General features: G+C 46.0%; 1 protein-coding gene across 1 annotated transcript; it reads left to right on the top strand.

Moving 5' to 3' along the window:
* The first annotated feature begins 17880 nt into the window (after positions 1 to 17880).
* Positions 17881 to 20029, top strand: FOXQ1 (forkhead box Q1). The gene has a single exon (XM_030210950.1). The coding sequence runs from the start codon at positions 18319 to 18321 to the stop codon at positions 19396 to 19398; it is 1080 nt and encodes a 359-aa protein (XP_030066810.1). The 5' UTR covers positions 17881 to 18318; the 3' UTR covers positions 19399 to 20029.
* The last annotated feature ends 815 nt before the right edge of the window (positions 20030 to 20844 follow it).

Below are 20844 nucleotides of genomic sequence, written 5' to 3'. Positions count from 1 at the left end.
CCCTGAGGGCCTATGGAGGTGAGAGTGGCTGGGAGTCTAATCAGTTAACTGGCTTCAAAGGGGAGGGAGGGGATCATGATCATGGAGGAGGAAGAGGGCCCCTAGAATTCCCTAGGTTACTACTGGGAGGTAACCTGGCACTAACTGTATTTATAGTTTTATAGTTTATTAAAAATGTTGCTATACTGCTCTAACCAACAGGTAGAACAGAGCAGTGTAGAGACAAATACAAAAAGGAGGAAAGGGAAAAGGAACTCTTCAGTAGGATAGTGATAAGTAAGAGCTAAAAACATAGGCGGTCGGTGGCCCAACTGTTTGGAGAGGCTAAAAAGGGCGGGGTTAGGGGTGGGGCCAGGGATAGAGCTTAAATCCATAATTGTCTGATAACACACAGAAAAATAAATAAATAAAAATAAAAGTCACAATACCTTTTATTAAATTTAGATATTAGATATGTATCATATGTCAAAGAATAAAGTGGTTGCTCAAAGCATATTCTAACCTCAGTTGCTCAACTGCAAAACACTATGCACAACTTTGTCCAAAAACACACTCAGAACCTTACTGTACCATAAATATTACACTGGGCAGACCTAATACACCAATATACCACCCATACGGAAAATGCAGACCTTCAACAATATGAAACAAGGGATCATATCATCACAATTCTCATGTAGAGCCACAAAACACCCTAATTCATGTTTAATGTGGGATAAAATGCCATAAATAAGTAAATAAATATAAACTTTTAATGTTGAGCACCTGATTCTCAAAGTGGACATATTCCAAACACTATAATGAAAATAAAATTATCTTTTCTACCTTTGTTGTCTGGTGACTTTTTCTGATCATGCTGGCCCAGTATCCGTTCTGCTGCTATCTGTCCTCAGTGCAGGTCAGGAAGTCATCCTCCTTAAATATTTCCCTGGCAACCCAGGACACCTCCAGCCAACCCCCCCCTGCTTTCCCAGCAGTAAGGTAAACAAACCATAAACCAATTTCTACAACTGCTAGAGGGCTTTCACTGCAGCTCCTGCTGTGAAGATGGAGGTAAATCAACAATGTAATCCCCTCAGAGCAGCTGAACTCCACAGCTGATCCATTCTGCTGTAGCAGGGGGAGGCTTAGCCTCTCCAAGCCTCTTATACCAGGCGCCTATGGCTAAAAAGAAAACATGAAAGAGAGGGAACACTTAAAAACAAACTACAATGCTTATAATACGGCAAGATAGGCACCACAGGTGAACTGTGGCTAGTTTGAGGTATCTTAGGCCTGATTAAATAGCCAAGTCTTCAGCTTAGATTTAAAATTCTTTAATGATGAATTACTGCTAATAGTTAATGGGAGATTGTTCCAAACCTGAGCCTGGTGTGCTGCTAACTGTTAAGTATTGGCTCTGACCAGGCTCCACCGAAGCTCTGCCATAGACCACCCTAGCACTAGTCAGACACTGCCAGAGCATTTAGAACAGATATTCAGCAGCACTGGCCAGTTAAGTACCACTGAATATCAGCAGACAGCACAAAGAATCAGTTTAACCATGTAGGAGACTCTCCTGCTTAGTTAAAGTACTTTGAATATCAGGTGCTCAAGTAGAGCCTTTGTATCTAACTCCAACCGCCACTGAAATGCAATTGAGCTGCATCAGCATGGGGATCACATGTGCAAATTGTAATTGTTATAATAGCAATCTTGCAGCTGTGTTTTGCACTATCTATAAGCCTTTTATGGTGGAAGCAAGCAGTCCCTGTTTGATAATAATAAAATAATCCAGGAAAGGCTGCATCTAGGCCTGAAATCCAGTATAGAACTCTTAATCTGCTACGTCTGGTCTTGTGGAATACTATGAACTTCTCATCTAAGATCATCCCAAGGTATCGAACTTCTGGGTTGACTACCAAGCTCACATCTCCCACCACAGGACTGCTGGTTTGTTAAATGAAGAACAGGGCCGTGCCGATGCGGTAAGCGGGGTAAGCGCCGCAGGGGGGCGCCCACCTCTGGAGGGCACCGCCGCGGTGCTTACTCTCGCCCCGCGCCGCCGAGGCCTTTAAATCTTTTACCTGGTCGCAGCAGCGTCAGTGAAAGCGCTGCCGACGTCTCCCTTCCCTTGCACTCATTGGTTCCCTCAGTGTCCCGCCTTCTAGAAGAAGGCGGACACTGAGGGAACCAAGAGCGCGAAGGGAGATGTCGGCAGCGCTCCGCTTTCACTGACGCTGCTGCGACCGGAAGTAAAAGATTTAAAGGCCCCAGGGTGCGGAGGAAAGAGCAGAGGCATAGGCGCCCCGTATAAGAGGCTTGGGGAGGCTAAGCCTCCCCAGCCCAACCATGACCTTTAAAACCGGCTCCGGTCCCCACCTGGCAGTGTTGACGGCGTCCCCTGTGCCTTTGAGCAGCTTACCGGCACACGCAGCACTTCTCTTGTTTCTCCTCTTCGTTGCCGTCGCGTCGTCCCACCCCCCCACCCCCCCTTCACGCGATTTGCGAACCGCGCTGCCGCTTAGCACTGCTTAAAAAAAAAATTTACACGTCAGCAGGAACAGGCTGCTTCAGCCAATCCCAGGAGCCTTCCTTCAGCCCTTGGGCGGAACACGCTGAAGGAAGGCCCCTGGGATTGGCTGAAGCAGCCTGTTCCTGCTGATGTGTAATTTTTTTTTTAAGCAGTGCTAAGCGGTTCGCGAATCGCGTGAAGGGAGAGGACAATTTGCTGGAAATGGAGGGGAAGGGAGAGAGAGGAGGATTGCTGGTTATGGATGGAGGAGGGAAGGGCAGAGAGGGACAAGGATGGACATGGGGGCCCACGGAGAGGACAATTTGCTGGAAATGGAGGGGAGGGGAGAGAGGAGGATTGCTGGCTATGGATGGAGGAGGGAAGGGCAGAGGGGGACAAGGATGGACATGGGGGCCCACGGAGAGGACAATTTGCTGGAAATGGAGGGGAGGGGAGAGAGGAGGATTGCTGGCTATGGATGGAGGAGGGAAGGGCAGAGGGGGACAAGGATGGACATGGGGGCCCACGGAGAGGACAATTTGCTGGAAATGGAGGGGAGGGGAGAGAGGAGGATTGCTGGCTATGGATGGAGGAGGGAAGGGCAGAGAGGGACAAGGATGGACATGGGGGCCCACGGAGAGGACAATTTGCTGGAAATGGAGGGGAGGGGAGAGAGGAGGATTGCTGGCTATGGATGGAGGAGGGAAGGGCAGAGGGGGACAAGGATGGACATGGGGGCCCAGGGAGAGGACAATTTGCTGGAAATGGAGGGGAGGGGAGAGAGGAGGATTGCTGGCTATGGATGGAGGAGGGAAGGGCAGAAAGGGACAAGGATGGACATGGGGGCCCAAGGAGAGGACAAATTGCTGAAAATGGAGGGGAGGGGAGGAGGATTGCTGGCTATGGATGGAGGAGGGAAGGGCAGAGGGGGACAAGGATGGACATGGGGGCCCAGGGAGAGGACAATTTGCTGGAAATGGAGGGGAGGGGAGAGAGGAGGATTGCTGGCTATGGATGGAGGAGGGAAGGGCAGAGGGGGACAAGGATGGACATGGGGGCCCAGGGAGAGGACAATTTGCTGGAAATGGAGGGGAGGGGAGAGAGGAGGATTGCTGGCTATGGATGGAGGAGGGAAGGGCAGAGAGGGACAAGGATGGACATGGGGGCCCACGGAGAGGACAATTTGCTGGAAATGGAGGGGAGGGGAGAGAGGAGGATTGCTGGCTATGGATGGAGGAGGGAAGGGCAGAGGGGGACAAGGATGGACATGGGGGCCCAGGGAGAGGACAATTTGCTGGAAATGGAGGGGAGGGGAGAGAGGAGGATTGCTGGCTATGGATGGAGGAGGGAAGGGCAGAGGGGGACAAGGATGGACATGGGGGCCCAGGGAGAGGACAATTTGCTGGAAATGGAGGGGAGGGGAGAGAGGAGGATTGCTGGCTATGGATGGAGGAGGGAAGGGCAGAGGGGGACAAGGATGGACATGGGGGCCCACGGAGAGGACAATTTGCTGGAAATGGAGGGGAGGGGAGAGAGGAGGATTGCTGGCTATGGATGGAGGAGGGAAGGGCAGAGGGGGACAAGGATGGACATGGGGGCCCAGGGAGAGGACAATTTGCTGGAAATGGAGGGGAGGGGAGAGAGGAGGATTGCTGGCTATGGATGGAGGAGGGAAGGGCAGAGGGGGACAAGGATGGACATGGGGGCCCAGGGAGAGGACAATTTGCTGGAAATGGAGGGGAGGGGAGAGAGGAGGATTGCTGGCTATGGATGGAGGAGGGAAGGGCAGAGAGGGACAAGGATGGACATGGGGGCCCACGGAGAGGACAATTTGCTGGAAATGGAGGGGAGGGGAGAGAGGAGGATTGCTGGCTATGGATGGAGGAGGGAAGGGCAGAGGGGGACAAGGATGGACATGGGGGCCCAGGGAGAGGACAATTTGCTGGAAATGGAGGGGAGGGGAGAGAGGAGGATTGCTGGCTATGGATGGAGGAGGGAAGGGCAGAGGGGGACAAGGATGGACATGGGGGCCCAGGGAGAGGACAATTTGCTGGAAATGGAGGGGAGGGGAGAGAGGAGGATTGCTGGCTATGGATGGAGGAGGGAAGGGCAGAGAGGGACAAGGATGGACATGGGGGCCCAAGGAGAGGACAAATTGCTGAAAATGGAGGGGAGGGGAGGAGGATTGCTGGCTATGGATGGAGGAGGGAAGGGCAGAGAGGGACAAGGATGGACATGGGGGCCCAGGGAGAGGACAATTTGCTGGAAATGGAGAGGAGGGGAGAGAGGAGGATTGCTGGCTATGGATGGAGGAGGGAAGGGCAGAGGGGGACAAGGATGGACATGGGGGCCCAGGGAGAGGACAATTTGCTGGAAATGGAGAGGAGGGGAGAGAGGAGGATTGCTGGCTATGGATGGAGGAGGGAAGGGCAGAGGGGGACAAGGATGGACATGGGGGCCCAGGGAGAGGACAATTTGCTGGAAATGGAGGGGAGGGGAGAGAGGAGGATTGCTGGCTATGGATGGAGGAGGGAAGGGCAGAGGGGGACAAGGATGGACATGGGGGCCCACGGAGAGGACAATTTGCTGGAAATGGAGGGGAGGGGAGGAGGATTGCTGGCTATGGATGGAGGAGGGAAGGGCAGAGAGGGACAAGGATGGACATGGGGGCCCAGGGAGAGGACAATTTGCTGGAAATGGAGAGGAGGGGAGAGAGGAGGATTGCTGGCTATGGATGGAGGAGGGAAGGGCAGAGGGGGACAAGGATGGACATGGGGGCCCAGGGAGAGGACAATTTGCTGGAAATGGAGGGGAGGGGAGAGAGGAGGATTGCTGGCTATGGATGGAGGAGGGAAGGGCAGAGGGGGACAAGGATGGACATGGGGGCCCAAGGAGAGGACAAATTGCTGGAAATGGAGGGGAGGGGAGGAGGATTGCTGGCTATGGATGGAGGAGGGAAGGGCAGAGAGGGACAAGGATGGACATGGGGGCCCAAGGAGAGGACAAATTGCTGGAAATGGAGGGGAGGGGAGGAGGATTGCTGGCTATGGATGGAGGAGGGAAGGGCAGAGAGGGACAAGGATGGACATGGGGGCCCAGGGAGAGGACAATTTGCTGGAAATGGAGGGGAGGGGAGAGAGGAGGATTGCTGGCTATGGATGGAGGAGGGAAGGGCAGAGGGGGACAAGGATGGACATGGGGGCCCAGGGAGAGGACAATTTGCTGGAAATGGAGGGGAGAGGAGAGAGGAGGATTGCTGGCTATGGATGGAGGAGGGAAGGGCAGAGAGGGACAAGGATGGACATGGATGGGAGGACAGGACCCAGGGAGAGAGAAGAAATTGCTGGAAATGGATCTAGAGCAAGAAATGAAGAAGAAAGGAGGAAAGTAAAGAAATAAATGGAAAGGAAGCCCTGGAAATGGAGTTAAGAGGACAGATAGCAGCAGACTCAGATACTGGGCCAGCATGATCGGAAAAAGAAAGTCACCAGACAACAAAGGTAGAAAAAAATCATTTTATTTTCATTTTAGCGTTTGGAATATGTCTACTTTGAGAATTTACATCTGCTATCTTATTTTGCAATGTATAGCAATTTGTTTCTAAGAATATTGCTGACAATTCCTGTCAGTGTAGCAAGTGGTGAGCGATCATTTTCACCGGGGGGGGGGGGGGGCGCCAACTGATAGTCTGCAGGGGGGCGCCAGAGACCCTAGGCACGGCCCTGATGAAGAATCTCAGGATACAAACAATACCTCTGATTTTTGTTTGTAATTTACAGGCAGCCCATGTTTTGTGAGCCAGTGACTGTCTTCCACTATCAGTGCCAAACGATGCATATTTTATTATGCCGTCTGTATAGAAGTTATAATATACATTGTATGATTAATAACAGCATGGTATCATGGGGTTCCTAGATTACTCCACACATGTATAGCAAGTGTATAAACATAGGTTACCATAAATTCTATCCTGCAGTCAAATTGGCTGTTTCTTGCTGTATCATTAGCATCAACATTCCCAGACTTCTTTTTGTGACAGTATTTTATTAAAATGCACTTAACTGCTTGATACGTCCCTGACCCGACCATGTCACTCCCAGGTCCATGTCCCTTTGGAGTTTCATGCCATAGAAATTAGTTAGACACTCAGGGCTAGATTTTGTATATGGCATCTGAAAATTACACGAGGAAAAAAATATGCCTAGGCGTATTCTCTATAGTGCGCCTACATTTTATAGAATAGGTTTACATTTCCATGTGGTATGTAGAATTACGCTGAGCACCTCTCCACGAGAACAAATTTGGTCACATCCATTTAGGCCATGTTTTACTTGGCGTAAATCTCAATGCCTAAATTAGGCACAGATTGGGTGTATTCTATAATAATGGGCATAGACTATAGAAATGTCCATGGCCACGCCCCCTTTTCAACTATGCTACTTAGAATTTACATGCACCACGTTACAGAATGATACTTAGCGAGTTGTGTACGTAAATCTTAAATAGTGTTGATAATTTTTTGTTAACATCCAATTGATAGCGCTGATTGGTTAGTTAACCAATTAAGTTACGCTCATTAGTACACTTTGGCTTCCTCACGGAAATCAAGGTGCAATATATAGAATCCTGTGGCATGTTTATAAAATGGTGGTGCAAGTCAGTTACACAGATAAATATGAATATTCTAGCCCTTGTTGCATGGGCAAGTCACTAACCCTCCATTGCCCCATGTAAGTCGCATTGAGCCTGCCATGAGTGGGAAAGTGCTGGGTACAAATGTAACAAAAATTAAAAAAATAAAAATAAAAAATATACGGAGCAGTGCACTATGTCGATGTAATTCATGTGCCCTGAAGCAGCCTAAGTGAAACGCTGACCATCGCTGGCCGTGGAGTTACATTATGTGCATTCACGCACAAACACATAGCCAATGCAATTCTCCATGATAACCAAAAACACTTTCAAATTCCCTTAATCGAAAAATCAGCCGCACCACTATATTCTGTATAAGCTGAAGTTTGACAAACCATTTGTTCTTCAGTCTGATATATAAAATCCAAATTAGATATTATCAGCATCTGGACCAATACAGAAAAAGGTGATCTTTAAAAATAAGATCTTATCAGCCTCAATTGACATGTAGAAAAAAAAAAAAAAAAAGATTTCTTCCAAACTTGACTAATCTGAGCTGTAAAACTTAACAAGCAATCCAAGATGATTCCGAAAACCATTGATTCTTTGACCACCAGGGCCGGCGCAACCCAGTAAGCGCAGCAAGCATGGCAGGGGGCGCCGAGCTCTGGAGGGCGCCACAAGCCATGCTTACTGCCACTGGCGGCACACAGTTCCCTCCCCAGCTGCAGCCCCCCGGTCCCCACCTGCCTGCCCTCAGCTGCCATGACAGCACCCTTTTTGTTCCTGCTGCCCTGCATTTAATCTGTTTTATTTTACCTCAAAGCCAAGGCTGCAGCAGTGAAAGAACCAGGCTTGCCTCGCCTCGAGTCTTCCCTTCCCTCTCAGTGTTCCGCCTTCATCTGATGTAATTTTCTGTTTCTGCGAGGGTGGGACACTGTGAGGGGTAGGGAAGGCTCGAGGTGAGCCTCCTTCTTTCACTGCTGCCGCTTTGACTTTGAGGTAAAACAGATTTAAACACAGGGAGGCAGGAACAAAAAGGGGGCTGTCGTGGGGAGAAGAGGGGGCAGGTGGAGGCTGGGGTTGGAACTGGAACTAGCAGCAGCTGAGGGGGCTAAGGCTGGAATTCAGGGGCTGAAAAGGGGGGCAGGTGGGGGCTGGGGCGAATCACTGGACATGGATGGGAGGAGAGGGCAGGGGAGAGAGGAGAATTGCAGGACATGGAGGGGAAGGGAGGGCAAGGGAGAGAGGAGAATCACTGGACATAAATAGGAGGGGAGGGCAGGGGAATTAGGAGAATCACTGGACATGGGTGGATGGAGGAGAGGGCAGGGGAGAGAGGAGAGTTACTGGACATGGATGGATTGAGGGGAGGCCAGAGGAGAGAGGATAGTTGCTGGACATAGATGGATGGATGGGTGGGCAAGGGAGAGAGGAGAATTGCTGGACATGGATGGAGGGAATGGCATGGGTGAGAGGAGAATTGCTGGACATTTATGGAGGGGAGGGCAGGGAAGATAGGAGAATCACTGGACATGCATGTAGAAGATGGAAGACAGAGGAAGGAGATGCCCATGGATGGAGGGGAGGAGAGGGAAGAGAGGAAAATTCTGGACATGGATGGAGGGGATTTAAGACAGAGGAAAGAGATGCACATGGATGGGGAGGGGAGAGAGGAGAAATGCTGGATATGGATGGAGGGAGGAAATGTTGGACATGGATGGAATGGAGGGAAGAGAGAGGAAGGATATATGCATACTGATGAAGATGAGGGAAAAGGAACAGAGGAGAAAAACTGCACATGAATGGAGAAAATAGGCAAAAGCTGGATCCACTCTATACCTCCTCCAGTCAAGTCCATGGAGGAACCAGCTTTTATTTATGGATGTAGGGCAAGAAATGATGAAGATTGGACGGACATAAAGAAATAAATGGAAAGGAAGCCCTGGAAACGGAGTTAATAGAACAGGTATAGTGCAGCAGAATCAGAGACTGGGACCAACATGATCAGAAAAACAAAGTCATCAGACAACAAAGGTAGAAACAATCATTTTATTTTCATTTCAGTGTTTGGAATATTTATATCTGCTGTCTTATTTTGCATTGTATAGGAAACATGTTTCTGTTTTTCTGGTATCGTACTGCATGCAGAGTCTAGCTTCTTAGGATTTCAAGTTAATTTTTGAAGAATTTGAAGAAGGGCTATCTCTGTTCTGCATGTGTGACTGCAAAACCAAGTATCTGAATAGGGATCTCTTTGTTAGGTTCTGAGATTTGATAACATATTGTGCTTCAGATTTGGAAAGACTGTTCTCCTAATTCCTGGTCTGTGTGTTAATTTGATTTGTGTCATTTTGGGTATACTGGAGTTGTAACAGCTTACAGAAATTATAATGAAAAAAATCACAAGTTATTTTCTTCTCCTATACTGGTGTAATATTTTCAATGATGCGTGTTTATATGCACTATGGCTGGTAAAAGGGGTGTGGCTACTGTGGACATGACTACTATAGGGGTGGAGCCATAGTGGTTATGCCCCTAAGGTTACCCATAATGAGTACCAGTACCTTTTGTCCTACAAAAAAAACCCTGGGGGCAGGTGTCTAGTAGTGGAGGAGTTTGTTTTGCTCTCACTGAGGGGAGGGGAGAGAGAGAAGGTGCTAGACGAGGGAGGGGAGGGGTTGGAAGGAGAAAGGAGAGAGAGGAGATGCTGGATGGCTAGGGGGTGCCAACTAATAGGCTACAGGGGGGCACCAGAAACCCTAGCACTGGCCCTGTTGACCACGTTTAAGTTTATTCCATTAGACAAAACTAGATTAAGAGGAACATCATTCACAGAATTGGAAAGCCATAATAATTTTGTCTTAGCCTGATTCCGTTGAAGCATGTGCTCTACAGCCCATTTCTGAATTTTGCTCATAGCACAAAAAACTCTTATCACACGTTTCCTTCAGAGTAGAACTTACAGGAACTAACATTAAAATGCCATCAGCATATAAAATGTATGCTGCTACGTATTTGTTTAAGGAGGGGTTTTTTGAGCTGATGATGAAGAGCTTTTTGTTCTTTAAGACATTTGTTTGTGTGGAGCTCTTTGAGGCTTTTGCCCTCCTTCACTATAAATCATTATGTGTTGGCTCTTTATATGCAAGATTTAAGAGAATTGCATTTTGTTGTGATAGTGTTTCAAGTACAGATTTAATTCTGCCACCCGTTGACCTAGTGGTAAGAGCTCACTTGCTACACATGCGGTACCAATGTGGCTGTGCTGCCAATTATCGCTAAAAACGCCCCTGCGGTAGAAAATACAAAAATATTTTCTACCGCGAGAAACAGCGCACTCCAACTTTACAATTATCGCTGGGTGGGTGTTCTAACCAGGCAGTAGTATCGATTTAGCACACCCTACCGCTGCTTTGTAAAAGGGCCCCTCACTGCCAATTTTACACTAATTTACAAATTCAGTTACACCTAACTGGTCACCATTTATAGAATTGGGGGATGATGAGGTTAATTCTCTACTGGCCACTTCAAGTTAGGTGTGGGGATTATGCACGCTAAACAAACTCTTTGTACCTGATATTCTGATCTCACACACACATACACTCATACACACACACACACCACTCTTCTGCCTCGACAGAAGGACAAACACTCACTGACGTACAGACGCACACAGAATCAGAGGGACACAGACCCTGAGATACACAGAAGCGGTGCTGCAATACCTTTCTGCCCTAAGCGCTGTAAGACTATTTCTATATAAAATACTCTTTTTCCAAGCCATACCTGTGTGTTGTTTTATTGTGATACAATCTCACTGCCCCTGAGTAGACCCAGGACCAAAGAAAGGAATCCAGAACCAGACAAAAGCTAAAGCTGACATCTGACATCTAGAGAACATAGGGGGGGGGGGGATCTTTTACTTAGGATGCGTTAAAAATAGGTGTGTGCTAAATGCTAAAGATGCCCATATATTCCTATGGGTGTCTTTAGCGTTTAGTGTGTGCCTATTTTAACATGCGCTAAAATCGACATTGTGCCTACTTAAACAACCCCCATAGCTAACATTTATCATTCAATGTAAAACGTGTGAAGAAGGGTGCTATATTGGAGAAACAAGACAGATGCTTAGGACATCATATGAAACATGACAATCCCAACCAGGATGTCACCTCTGTGGGACAGCACTTCACAAAACCAGAACACTACATCAATGACTTTATGATGAGAATACTAAAAAGAAACTTTAAGAAAATCCAGGAACGTAAGACCTTTGAAATCAAAATGATAAAATGTTTTGACACCCACCAGACAGGACTTAACAAAGATCTAGGTTTTCTATCCCACTATAAACCATTAAATTATACAGCTCTGTCACCCTCTGATCACCCATCCATCTCTCCCTGTCTCTAACCCATCCAGCTATACCTGTTTCTCACCTAACCGACCCCACCATCTTCCTGTTACACTGACATTGGAATGTTTTCATGTTTCACTTACATATTCTGATATTTGTCAACATTTGTTTATTTCTAATCTGAAGAAGGGTTACCTCGAAAGCTAATCAAAAAATATATTAAATTAGTCCAATAAAAGAGGTATCATCTTATTTTCTTTTCTATGTTTTGTTTTATTTCGATTTGTTACCTTTAAAAGTGGACTAACACGGCTACCACATCACTTTAACCCTGATATTCAAAACATTTAACTGGCCAGGAACAGCAACTGGCCAGTTAGGTGGCACATAACCGGCTAATGAGCAGCGATATTCAGCAGGAGATAGCCGATTATCCCCCACTGAATATTCCCGGTAAATGCCTAGGACATAACCGGCTATATCACTCAATATAGCCGGCTGTCCCCAAATATTCAATTTATATCCGACTATTGTAAGTGGCCACTGGTATATCTTCAGATGGTTTAAATTAACCTGCTATCTTCGAATATTGACTTAGCCAGTTAACCTTAAACCGGCTACAAATAAACCAGATATTCAACGCCGGTCACCGGAAATGGCCCTGCATTGAATATCTGGGCTGACTGCCAATTGCGGGAGTTAGCTGGGCTCCCTCCCGAGGTCTAAATATTGACCCCTATATCAACAATTGCATACACAATTACCATTATAGAATACTTGTATAAGTGTGCAGTAATGCATGTAACTAAGTGCAAATTAGTGTGAATTATAGTGAATTACTAGTCGTTAATGCCATTAGCAGCTAATTTAACTATAAAGTTATACTGATTGTATTCTATTACTTGTAGCTGCAACCTTGTGCACTAAGGGCCAGATTCTATATATGGCACCTACAATTAATGCGCTAGACAATTATACCTAAGCGTATTCTAAATACCGCACATAAATCTACACACAGTATTTAGGTGTAGTTCATGTGTGTAAATCTACTGCATCCATTTACGCCAATGAAAAGCTGGTGTAAATCCCTGTGCATAGATTTATGTACACTGGACCATATTTTATAACAAATGCATATAGATTTTGGAATGCCCATTAAACACCAATTTTCATGCCCCTAAACATGCCCCTTTTTGCCTGAGCGCGTTAACATTTAGATGCAGTACATTACAGAATACGCTTAATAATTTATGCACGTAAATTCTAATTTTTTCCAATTAGTGCTCATTATTGCTTGTTAAGAGCTGTTAATGCTTAACAGCTTGTTAAAACAATTAATCTACATGCATAGTTATAGAATACTAGTAAAAAAAGGCCCGTTTCTGGAGCCAATGAAACGGGCGCTAGCAAGGCTTTCCTGTGCCCCCCCCCCACCCGTCGTCGATGTTGGTGAATTGCTCCGCCTCAGCCCTCAACGTCATAACGTTTGACGCGAGGGCGGGGCCCAGACACTGTGATTTTCGAGGCTTCAGAGCTTCGAACATACGAACCTTGGCTTCAGTGACGTCAGAAGCCAATAGAACTTTGAGGGTGAGTTTTATATATATAGATGCCTCGATTTACACACAGAACTGCACGTAACTCTAGGCATGCTTTATAGAATCCGGGAGTAAGGGGGTTAATAGTCATCCCTGATCTTGCAACAAACATCACAAGCGTGCTTCGGCATTTCATTACATCCAGTTGTATGCCCATCTCTGTGTAGCTATGGCTATTATACACCTGGAGACCAAAATTCAGCAGCCAGCAAATTTTCAAAAACCAGTCTACACATGATTCTGAATATAGGGCAACTCCTTAATAACTGGTCACACTTGATTTGATCTGAATTATACAATGGTATTGTGCTCACTCTTTTCTGTATATTTTATCCTGCAACAGTGTACACACAACCTTCTCAGTTTATTAATCTTCCACATACAGTACTAGATGATATTACTACTACTACTATAAATCATTTTTATAGCGCTATCAGTCGTACCCAGCGCTTTACAATTGAACATGAAAAAGAAAGACAGTCCCTGCTCAAAAGAGCTTACAATCTAAATTATAACAAGAAATGACTGGTGGTATATTTGTTTATCTGAAGCTCAGAATGAATAAGAGATATTTTATTTTGTTTGTTCCTTCAAATATTTATTACAAGTATCAGGGAAGGAATATTTATCTTCTTGTTCTCTTTCTTGCCTTTCAGACATGTTAATTTCATATATTTAAATCATGTACAAATAAGTAACATTGCTCTACAATGAAAAGCAACTGTTGGTAGTTCTACCAAAAAGAAACATCTAACTTTTATATAACTAAATTCAATATCAAGACTATAGTGCTAAAAGCTTTGATTAACTTTGTGTAGCTGCATAAAAATAGCTGCTCAGGTGATTTGATATGACCTCAATTTCCTTCCGTATTAGAGATAGTTTATGTATTAATTTAAATCTATTAAATTATTTATCCCTTTCATAAACACTGTACTGGGCAGGGCATTACATAAGAGTAGAACATGATCACCCATTCCAATTACACCCAGAGCTTTCCAGCAAAAATGTTGGTTTGAGTCTATGTTTTTCAGGATATATTTTTCAGTATTTGCTCATCCTGTTATCTAGAAAACTAGATGAAACTTTTCTTTTGGAAACTGCAATGCTGCCATTTGTTTGTGAAAAGACTATATTATAACCTTGCTAAACAATTTCAGAATTAATCAAACTCCCCTAAGGCTACTTCAGAAAGCAAGCAGAGGGGTAACATTATGTAATCATTGTTAGGTTTCTTTCAAGTCAGGTGCACTCTTTCCTACAGGTTTATCCTACCCCCACCCAAAGCTTCAGTTAACCTTAACAGAGGTTTTAACTTACAAAACCTAGAGGCAAAAATAATTTCGGTGATTATTTTTTTTCCATTATGGATGTATAATTATTAACTTGCAATTTTGGCTTCATACCTTGTTTGGAGCTCCAAAATGCAAACCCTTCTAAAAGCTGCCCCTTCCGTCTGCTTTCCCTATGAAGTCACATCTTTAAATGTTTCTTTTTATTGTGGTGTGTGTGTGTGTGTACGTAAATAGATATATAAACCCGTGATTCAGGGAATCTGTTGAATACGACCAAAGCATCGAAACCTTTTTTTCGGTGTTGTGCAATGCATGCTTTTAAAGACTGGAAACACAGGGGTGTGTGTTACATCGTTTACAGTGTTTTGCTTCATGCGCGTCTCTTAAAAGCAGATCATTATTGCTTCCAAAGATAACTTTACTAGATAACCATCAGCTAGGAAAGCCTCTACTCACTTCAGGTAAAACGTGTATTTAGTCAAGATCTGCACCATGGAGACCTTCCAAAAGAAATCTATTTTTATCGTTTGAGGGTTACCTGCATGTGTTACGTTTCACAGGCTTCCTCATTCCTGGGAGGACACGGAATCCCTGCAGCTATAAGACAGGAGTACAAAGAAACAGGCGTCAGGCCCCTTGTTGCAAAACCAAACTCTTGGTTATATAAACAAAGATTGCTCTTCTGCAGGACTTTGGCAGGTGTCTAGGCAAGACTCCTAGTGGCGATAAGGGGCTTTACAAACACCTTTTCTCTAGGGGGTGGGGGTGGGGAGAGTTTGCACTGATATCTAAAGCAGAGCTGAAAAGACCGTGCACTTCCTGACCTGTTGACAGCTGAAGTGGCGGGTGGATTAAGTGACTTCGCTCGGTCAACTACATTGATTTAGAAAAATAACTTAGAAGGGATCAGGGGTGACACCTTCCTCTCAGGGAAAACAAGCAGATGAACTGTATTTTGCCAGATAAACAATAGCGCAGTTTTGTACCTAGACACCAAGCATCCGCCCCAAGTAAACAGGTAGACGGACAAACAGACGGAATCACTAGAATTCCGTATAATTGCACCACTGGAAGTCATATGGCGGGAAGCTACCATGTATTTAGTCCTGCCTCCAGTTATAGTTATTACAAATAACAACATTCCTTGACTTGAAGTAGTTGTGCCTTCCAACCTGGCGGAAAATCTGACCCCAAGAAGGTATTGCCTTCCAAAGATAGTAAAAAAATGTGTTAAATTAATCCAATAAATAAATAAAGGAATCATCTTATCTTTTTGTTTTGTTTTCTTTCTATTTATTATCTTTTAAAAGCAGAGTAGCATGGCTACCACACCATTTTATCCGTAGTACGAATGACCTTTTATTAATACTTATAATAATAGTGATTGCATTTTACATAGTGATTGACATCGGTTAAAAAGAAGAATCACATTGACAAAGAGCTTAAAAGAATTGCATCCCCCCCCCCCCCCCCAGTCTAACTCCTAAACTGAATTTTTCAGGTGTTTTTTTTTTTTTAATATACTCCCAGACTTTTAACAACATCCGGTGGTTGTAGCCCCTGGGTTCCTATGTTCAATAAGCTGCATTTTCTCCTTCAGCCTGGGGCTCTTGTGTCCTATCGTGAGGATTCATCTGCTTCTTTCCGACTTCTGACAGAAATGTCGATGATACCTCTTGTGTGCGCTATCTGTTTTGGGGGCGCCATGCTCTGGGTGCGAAACAAGCTCTGGAGGTGGCTTCAGTACACAATTACACTGCCAGCTGCACTTTAACAATGATCTGCTGATGTTTATTTTTAAGAAAAACTCGAGAATTTCTAATCTTGAAATTCTGCCATTACACAAAACAGCCACTGCCATGTTTACCTAGAACATTTAAAACGGATAAGAGACAATAGTGTTCAATTTTTTACACAAATGGTGGAAAGGTAATAAAATAAACATCAAAGGTACATTAGATTATCAGATACTTCTACGTGTCCATTGCAATTTACAACAAAGGCAGGAAGTACAGGAAACCTGCCCCTAACATTGGCATTGAGCTTAATATACATGTTTGCAGGGAATCGGACATTTTCCCCTGACATAAAACCAAATTGCGACATTAGCTAAGCCAACTAATTACAAGATTCTCAAGGAACGAGGTTTCAAACCAAAAATCGAGCTGTTATTATTTCGTCAAATAAAAAGGGAGGCGTAATAGATGCTTAAAAGCATCTACTACGCCTCCCTTTGTATTTGATTTTGCTTTTCAAATCTACATGGATTGCAAAACTGGCACGTTTTGGAAGATTTCCAGATGCAAACCCATCTTGATGATAGATAAGAGGTTAATTTTATTTCTTGCACTATCCTTAAAGTTTTAATATGTTTGTTTGTTGTAGTGCATTTTGAAAACACCCTTTAAAATTTAAGAGTATTCAGGCTTGCTGACAATATTTGTTAAAACGTCAAAAGGCATATAAATATCATACTCTTAGCAGGTTTATGACGTTGTATAGTTAATGTCCCAAGACATTATTTAACTATTATTAGAGTCTTAAGGATGGAAAAGTATCACTGAATTGCTCAGCGTTTCCGATCTCCCTCGTGGGAACGTTTTACCAAAATGTCAGCACTGTATGATTTGTTAAACTTTCTTCTGACATCTGGAAATCGATAAGCCCAAGATCCCCAAGTGTGCAATGAAACGAAGTTAGGAGGGAGTAGTGGTTAAAAAAAAAAAAAAAAGAAGCCACACTGAATGCCACCTGTAACTAGCCGAGCCAGAGATGAAAGAAAAAAAAAACTGCAATGAGCAGTTTTCGAAAGGCCGGCACGGTATTAACGAAAAAGAGAAAAAAAGTTGAAGGTAATGCAGTTTAAAACCTGTCACACCGCGCATAGATTTTATTTTCGTTCCCGGCGAGCAATTCATACGTTAAATTAAAAAAAAAAAAATCTCGCAAGAGCAAGACAACGACACCTTTATTTAGCTGGTCACTTCGCATACATGGACACGCAATTATTATTTTAATTGCAAACACGAATCGAAATAAAGAAACCAAACATGTTGACGTCTACCGGAAAGCATCCTGTTTTCCTCAGGTATCATCCCATTCCAGTTTGTTGCAAAACAGGAGAGGGGGGGGGGGGGGAAGCAGGGGGTTGAACCCTGGCAGCTAGTTCTGCCCTGCGCTAACAAGAAATCGGAGCGCAGTTACACCTGGGAAGAAGTTGACGGCGCAGCTCGGTTCACTTTGGGACAGGGGGCGGCGGGCTGGTTGGGAAAGGCGGGGGAGGGGTGGGGAACCTCTACCTACTGCCTTCCTGCCCGCAGGTGCCTGGTGCCAGACTGTGTGCACTCATTAACCCAGGTCCACCTGGCTTACCTTTCCGCCACGCCCCCCGGCCGCGCTCATTGGCTGGCGCGGAAGTAGGTGAGTGGGTTAAGCCCCGCCCCTCCACGGCCGGTTTTTATAAAAGAGCCGCAGGGAAGGTGGAGGGCAGCAGAGCGCGTTGCAACAATAATGATAGCGAGAAGGCGGAAGGGAGCAGCAGGTCTCTCTTGACAAGCAAGACCAGCACAACCTCCTCCTCCTCCTCTCCAGGGATTCTACAAAGATTACCACTATTATTATTTTAAATCTGCATATGGGACAAAACGATTTTTTAGCAATGCAAACGAGCAAGAACTAAGTCAAACCCCCCTTGAACTGGAAAGTTAATCGGGGACTTTCGAGGGAAGGAAAGAAAGCACCTGCTGCTGAAGTGGGCAGAGACTTTGCAGCACTTTCTCATTTTCACTCTATGCTTTGGAACCTGATTTTGTTTCATCCTACCACTTGGAAAGGAGCGGGGCCGGGGGTCCCACTTACAAGGCGCCCACTCGCCTCGCTAGATGCCCGTCTGCTTGCAGTGCCAGTGACCCAGGAGCCGGGTGAAAGGTGGGGGTTAAGATGAGCCCGGAGCTGCCCTCCCCGTTCTCCGCCTCCGGCACCGAAGAGGACGATGAGGAGCTGGGATCGGATGGGGGCTGCGCTGTCACCAGCCCGACCCTGCAGGCTGCAGACGAGGAGGAACAGCAGCAGAGAAGCCCTGCTGGCGGCGGCAGCAGCAACAACAACAACAAGGGCAAGCCTTACACCCGGCGCCCGAAGCCGCCCTACTCCTACATAGCGCTCATCGCCATGGCCATCCGCGACTCGAGCACCGGCCGCCTGACCTTGGCCGAGATCAATGAGTACCTCATGGGGCGCTTCCCCTTCTTCCGGGGCCCCTATACCGGCTGGCGCAACTCGGTGCGCCACAACCTGTCCCTCAATGACTGTTTCGTCAAAGTGCTCCGCGACCCAGCCCGGCCCTGGGGGAAGGACAACTACTGGATGCTGAACCCCAGCAGCGAGTACACCTTCGCCGACGGGGTCTTCCGCCGCAGGAGGAAGCGCTTGCAGCAGCAGCAGCACGGACAGGAGACCGATCCCGCATCAGCCGGAGACCTACAACCCCCGGTCCGACGCCCCTCCTGCAGCAGCAGCAGCAACAACAATCCCCCGCGGACCCCGCCCCAACCCCAGGAGCTCGAGGGGCAGAAAGAGAGCGGGGAGGGCGGGGCCACTGCCTCCTCCAGCGCCAAGTTCTGTAGCTCTTTCGCGATCGAGAGCATCCTGAGCCGGCCCTGCCCCCGCCGGCCCCCCGCTCCGGCCGGCGCCCCCGCTCATCCCGCGCTCTTGTGGCCCTCTGGGCCCCTGCTGCCCGCCTACCCGCTGTTGCCTTACCCAGCCCCGCGGGGAAGCGGTGGAGCAGCAGCCGGACTTTTGCCGCTAGGGGGCGGTGCTGCTGCGCTGGCCGGCACCTTGCTACAGCTGTATGGGTACGAACCCCCGCCTCTGCCCCTGCTGCGGGGACGACCGAGGGACGGATGCCCGACCATGCCTCACTTCCTGGCCCCTGTGGCCTCCCAGGAGCAGCTGCTTCTCTTCGGGGGCCCCGGAGCTTACCAGCCCTACTCGCACCACCTGGAGACTCTGATCGCCTGAGGGGGCACCTGGGGGCGGGCTTAGGGTGCTCTTGAAAGTAGACTGTGCCAGTTCACCTCTGACTGTCTGCTCTGGTTATATGTTGTTGACGATGTTTGTTATATTTTCGTCTGTTTGTCCTTTTTTTTTTTAAAGAAGAAATGTGCATTTCTTTTTCAGGGTGAGTTTGCCGTAAATTATAAAGAGAACCTGATTAATTTGTCTTTTTTTTTTTTTTTAAACGAATGCGAATGAGGTTGAAAGGTTCCTAGGTCATTTCTACTGGAAACGAATGCATCACTGTGCCAAAATAACTCACATCGTAAACTGTCGAGCAACTACTGTCATTTCCAAGTTTTTTTAAAAAAAATTATTTATATGTGTATATATATATTGTGTAATACTGAAAAATATTTTAAGATTTGCAGATTAAGGGTTAAGCTGTTGCTTCTCCAAAGTTAGTAGTCTGAAAAACGCTGGAATCGGGCTCCTCAGCTGTAATGATTGTGATTCAAAAACACTGTAAGCTGTAGCACTGGACCACTAACCCTGGAAAGCAGGTGATTTGTGTATCTATGTGTGTGTATATTTTATTAAACTCGGGCATAAGGATTATTTTCTAATAAAAGTGGAAAGAAGGTTAAAAAATGTGGTTCCTGACTGGGCTGTTTCCTTGCACAGGTGAGAGCAGAAGGGAATTCCAGCAGCCTACTTTTCCTAACAGAAGAGGGAAGTAAGTTGCTTAAAAAAAAACCTGAAGGTAGTAATTAGGGAAGGGCTGAGTTGATGCCAACTGTGTACAGAGAGCCTGCTTGGGTACAGGTTCTGTGATCACCCCCTACTCTCCCCCGAACACACACACACACACACACAAAGGATGATAATGTTACCGTATTTATAAAAGCATTTTCTACACACAGAATATGTTTTACAAGCTCAAAATTATGGGAGAGAGAGTATACGCATATGAAAAGCAGGTGTACCAAAAGGTTGCCCTATTTATATGCAGTCTGCATATACATGTTCTCAGAGGCATAGCTTAGGTGGAGCAGACATACAATTGCAATGATTAGATGGATTTTTATAAAAAGCACATATACAGAGATGCTAAGTTCCAGGCTGGAGCTTTTGTGACAGTCCTAGATTTGTGACCAGCCGTATTATTTATTTATTTATTACATTTGTACCCCGCGCTTTCCCACTCAAAGCAGGTTCAATGCGGCTTACATAGTAATAGGGGTTACATGGTATAGATAGAGAAATTTGATAGAGTGAAGTAAGTTAAGTGTTGCAGAATAGTAATAGATATAGGTAATTAGAGATGGGCAAGCGTTGGGTAAGTGGGTTCATAGGATTAGTTTGGGTCATTTGGGTAGGCTTGCAGCACTGATTTCAATGGGCACTAAAAATCCCAAACTACCTTGAGATGTAAGTTCAAAAAACAGGACTGGCCAAAAGGGCTCCAGC

The sequence above is a fragment of the Microcaecilia unicolor genome, chromosome 1 (assembly GCF_901765095.1).
Source record: "Microcaecilia unicolor chromosome 1, aMicUni1.1, whole genome shotgun sequence".
Taxonomy (NCBI): domain Eukaryota; kingdom Metazoa; phylum Chordata; class Amphibia; order Gymnophiona; family Siphonopidae; genus Microcaecilia; species Microcaecilia unicolor.
This window is presented reverse-complemented; position numbering and strand designations above follow the sequence as displayed.